This window comes from Priapulus caudatus, unplaced genomic scaffold, assembly GCF_000485595.1.
Source record: "Priapulus caudatus unplaced genomic scaffold, Priapulus_caudatus-5.0.1 Scaffold562, whole genome shotgun sequence".
Classification (NCBI taxonomy): Eukaryota; Metazoa; Priapulida; class Priapulimorpha; order Priapulimorphida; family Priapulidae; genus Priapulus; species Priapulus caudatus.
This window is the reverse complement of record NW_014577623.1, coordinates 80,092-85,250: the sequence shown is the minus strand read 5'-3', so window position 1 is coordinate 85,250 and position 5,159 is coordinate 80,092. Positions and strand designations below refer to the sequence as shown.

Below are 5,159 nucleotides of genomic sequence, written 5' to 3'. Positions count from 1 at the left end.
CCTTTTGGGAGATATTGCGCATGCCCGAGCACCGTTTCATGCGTGCAGTACGGACTGAAGAAAACTGCATAATTACTATAGCTTGCTGAGGGAGTGAGGGGTGGGAGACTGAGGAACGGGGGCAGGGAAGATAGCTGAGCGGGGTAGAAGAAAAAAGGAGGCCGAGGGATGGACAAGGGAGGCAATTGGGAAAGACGGGAGGGGTGAAGTCGGCATTTTGAACCCTGCAGGCTAGGGCGTTCTCCTATTTATAAACACAGGTCTACCGATAATAATTTATTACAGAAATCTATGTGGCGCTACCCCCTAACCATATTAAATGCATATTCATAATAAAATATAACTCTTCTGGTAAGATATTACGCATGCGCTAACACACTATCGTGGCCAGATTGTGTACTGACTGGTATATGCAGCGCTCACCATACATGCAATGTCTTTCTCCTATTTCTTGAGAAAGATCTAGTGATGAATTTTATAATATAAATCTATGCTAGAATACCTCCTCTTCATATTAAATGCATAATGTTTGCAAAATATAATTCCTATTGTGAGATATTGCGCATGCGCAAGCATCGTTTAAGGCGTGCAGTACGGACTGAAGAAAACTGCATAATATAACTTGTTGAGGAAGTGAGGGATGGGAGACTGAGGAAAGGGGACAGGGAAGATAGCTGAGAAGGGTATAAGAAGAAAGGAGGCCGAGCGAGTGACAAGTGGGGCAATTGGAAAAGACGGGAGGGGGTGAAGTTGGCGTTTTGAACCCTGCAGGCTAGGGCGTACTCCTATTTATAAACACAGGTCTAACAATAATAATTTATTACAGAAATCTATGTGGGGATACCCCCTAACCATATTAAATGCACATTCATAACAAAATATAACTCTTCTGGTAAGATATTACGCATGCGCTAACACCATCGTGGCCGGATTGTGTACTGACTGGTATGTATGTATTTCTATAGCCCAGAGATTTCAGCTTACTGGTTCCTTGCCTCTGCTCTAAATATGGATTTAGTGTGCTCTATTTAAGTATACAATAATATGTATTGTTAATTATTATGTTTTCGGCCAATCTCATTAACTAAAAATGGGCCGCAAGTCGCAACATCTCGCCACCACCTTCCCCTATGCTTATGTACATGGGGTAATATGGCGCTGGCGTCGCTGGTAGTCGTTGCCAGCCAAGATAAGGTGTTTTCAGCTGACCTTACGCACTCAAAATTGGCAGGGGATGGAGATGTGCATAGAAAAATCTGTCTCAGAATTACGCTATGGCTGCAGCATCCCGTCATTTCCTGCCAAATAAGTAATGTTCCATTAGAAATGGCGCACGGGTCACTCGTCGCCTTAGCCACCAAAGGCAACGCTTTTCAGTCATTCTTATGCGCCTAGAAAAGCACGGGCATGGTCGAAGGAGATGTGCATAGTAAAATCCGATTTCAGAATTTCGCTTCAGCCACAGCATCCCGTTATTCCCTCACCCCTTATGGCATGCTCGTCGCCTTAACTGCCCAAGACAATGCTCTTTGGCCAATCTTACGCACTAAGCATTCTATGGCTAGAAATTGCTTATGGAAATCTGTTCACAAGCTTTCACAGATTGTGAATCGAATTGTATAAAGTAACTAATTAATTATGAGCTCTAAAATTCTCCCCTCTAATTCAACAGATTGAGCATATTAGTGTAGAATAAGTAATATTTAGCTTATTATTAGTATGATCAGCGATAATTTTCAAACTCAATTATTATTGTGATAAATTTTCTAATAAGAAGGGTACTCGTATAATAACTCAGAAGACGTCAGTGAAAATTCGAAGGCTTAAAAACAACTTTATTACATAACCTCAGGAGTAGATAATAGGGAAGGAGTGTGACATCAATAAACAAGGGAAATTCGTCATTTACTAGCCTTATAATACCTACGATTTACTACGCGTAACTCATCCAACTTGAGCTCAAATCGTACACAGTACATTCGCCTACCATCGTGCGAAATCCTTTCCTCGTATACACCCGCAATCCGGAGATACAGACTAAAACGTACGACACGATTTTCAATTCTTTGGCCATCAATCCAAGCCCATTGCGCGCCTATAATTCAAACAAAAGGCAGCTACTAACCACACTGTCCACGGCTTGCGCTCACGGCGAGGCACTGTGGCTCGCAGGGTGATTAGGCATCAACGCAACACTCGGCGAGATAACCTTTGACCCGGTACACAGCTACAATGTATGCCTTATGTCATACCGGCATGCCGGCAATACAGCTGGCATGCCCCCATACCACGCACGCACGGCAATCCGCTATCAGCAGCAGATCGGATTCAAATCTCCCTGCGAGCCACAGCGCCTCGCCGTGAGCGCAAGCCGTGGACAGTGTGGTTAGTAGCTGCCTTTTGTTTGAATTATAGGTGCGCAATGGGCTCGGATTGATGGCCAAAGAATTGAAAATCGTGTCGTACGTTTTAGTCTGTATCTCCGGATTGCGGGTGTATACGAGGAAAGGATTTCGCACGATGGTAGGCGAATGTACTGTGTACGATTTGAGCTCAAGTTGGATGAGTTACGCGTAGTAAATCGTAGGTATTATAAGGCTAGTAAATGACGAATTTCCCTTGTTTATTGATGTCACACTCCTTCCCTATTATCTACTCCTGATAACCTACAACTTCCATAAGTACACAAATGAAACGTACAAAAATATGCAGATATATGGAAATTAAATATGCTATAGGCAATTTTACCAGACATGAAATACCTGTTTTTCTGTACAATCTTGTGAGCCACAGGAATTCTTCAATGTGAAAATGAAACAAACATTACCCGACATCAAGAACGAATTGAATTACCGCTCTAGATCTTACATACAAACATTATAAACTCTATATGTGCTCATAGGGTACAAATAGTAATATTCAATGGAAAAACTTAAACACTTAAAAGGTACCACCATTAATATCTTTGGCTTAATACCTTCTTTAATATGAAAGTATACATAAAAAGATACATACAGTACAAAATACACGAAAGGTACACATATAACACATTAACATATAACAAACAAGAAATTTACGCTGAACAGAATACAAATCGTCATTAGACATATCAAACTACAAAAGTTTTCTTCAAATTAAACAAAAATACACCCACCGAATTTGTAGTAAGGGTTAAATTGCTCTCCAAATATAGCTTCATGATCACTTTTCTTCAAAAAAAGTCAAGTCAAATTTCCAAGATTGCTTCGTAAGACGAGCATAAATCAAACATTCATAGCATGGAAGTGATTGCAAAAATACTTTGCAAAATGAAGAAAGTTTTTTGACTTCAAAGCCTGATTCTCTGAAATCATCTTCATCCTTGATTTCCTCGTTCTTTTCCTGATAAAATAACCAAGTTTGTCCACGATTTTTATCAACGCCATTTAAAGTAAAATAATCTCTGATGTCCAACACGTCAATTTTATCACAGCCACCTCTCCAGATAAATTGGAAATATTTTGATACATCCATTGTGGTTACAGTACTGAACTCGCATCTACTGCCACAGTGACTACAAGCAATGTTCAGTGCATAGTATTATTCAGGCTCTGAGGAGAGGACACATATCGAGCAACTCCACTCTCCACCAGGGCGGCACCGATGTCAACAATGTTTGTTGGACAATCAGAGTCAATGTAGTATAGCTCAGCATGCAGCATTCCATTCTCTTCCCTGCGTATAAATGAAATGGGAAATTTCATTCGACTAGTCACTCATATCATGATATGTTATTGGCCACTTGATTCAACGTGAATCAATATTAAGTGAGACTGCTGCTTTTGAAATAATACGATTAATTACAAAGAAATAATCTGTAAAATAAAAGAACATCAAAATTACGTAAAACACAAGGTGCCAAATAATCAAAAAAGAGAGAGTCCATAATAAATAGAAGTCAAGAGAAGTCAAAAACAAACACGTAACAGTCGCGTAGAACGATGGCAAAGTCGCGAGGTCGCGCAAGGTCACGTACCACGACACGACCTTGGCCGTGAGCGTGCGTCCGTCGACGAGGTCCTCGGCGACGCGCGTCGCGTCCTCGTTCCAGCCCGCACCGTCGCCCCCTGGTGGCTCGATGCCCTCGAGGAAGCACTCGACCGCCTGGAAGGGAAGGCGTGTGAAGCGCGACAGCAGCATGCGCACGCGCCGCTCAGGCAGCCACTCCATGTTGCCATAGTCGATGTAGAGAACCTGTGAAACGGACGAATGGAGAAATCACGCGCTGATCATGCAGACGACTCTCCCACCACCCTCGGCCGAAACGCTCGTTGTGCATAATTTAATTTCTCGACATTCAAACATTCTATGTATTAACAGTTTACTAGATGATAGATTTGATCGAATAAGCAATCATTTGATGGTTTACTGCGAATCGCCCCGCTAGGTGGCGCCGCTTACCTCGACCGTGCAGTCGTCGTCGTTGGTGTCGACGACGCGAGCGCGGCACCACGTCTCGTCGGCCATGTGCAGTGCCGCCACTATCTCACCAAGCGCCAGACTGACCAGCGGCCGATCGCGGTACACCGCCCGTGAGTAGTGCTCACTGAAAGAGAGATTAAGGTTAGATTGACTTCTTGACCAACTCGGACCTATCCGTACGAGCGAAGCAACCACTCCTTCTTCTCATCTGGTTTGTGTACACGTGATCAGTACTGTTACAGTCATCTGATAACGGCAGATCTATATACGTTCTTGATGTATCTCTTCTTTTCTTCTTACGATCGTTATGTTACTGTAGTCGGTACGGAGACGCCACGATACTCACTTCATATCGGTCATGAGCGAATCCAGATTTTCCTCCAATTCAAGTCTTCGCTGCAGCGCAACTAAAAAGGAAATGCATCATTGTTTGCCACATCAAGCATTCTACCAACAGCTGGCGAAGCCTGCAATACTATGAACGATTGTTATTGCTTCACTCATCCGCTGATGTAGGTAGGCTACAAGCACCCACAGAGGGTGGCTTATATATAGTTAAGCATAACTATATATGCAACTCAACGCCTCCTGCTCCTCGTACCCCGCCAAACCGGCGGGGGCCCTTCGCATCCCTGCCCCAACAACCCCCAACCCACGCACCCCACCCCCAAGCACCCCCTGCCCCCGCACACCCCCAC

At 43.4% G+C, this 5,159-nt stretch overlaps 1 protein-coding gene across 1 annotated transcript in view; it reads right to left on the bottom strand.

The window, feature by feature from the left end:
- Positions 1-2,960: 2,960 nt before the first annotated feature.
- Positions 2,961-5,159, bottom strand: part of LOC106811673 (tudor domain-containing protein 1-like) — a 9,556-nt gene continuing 7,357 nt past the window's right edge. The window contains exons 4-7 of the mRNA XM_014815374.1: positions 4,808-4,868; positions 4,441-4,585; positions 4,016-4,233; positions 2,961-3,714 (exon numbers count right to left, since the gene is read on the bottom strand). Coding sequence (XP_014670860.1) covers positions 3,567-3,714; positions 4,016-4,233; positions 4,441-4,585; positions 4,808-4,868 — 572 coding nt within the window. The 3' untranslated portion in view covers positions 2,961-3,566. The remainder of the gene's footprint in view (positions 3,715-4,015; positions 4,234-4,440; positions 4,586-4,807; positions 4,869-5,159) is intronic.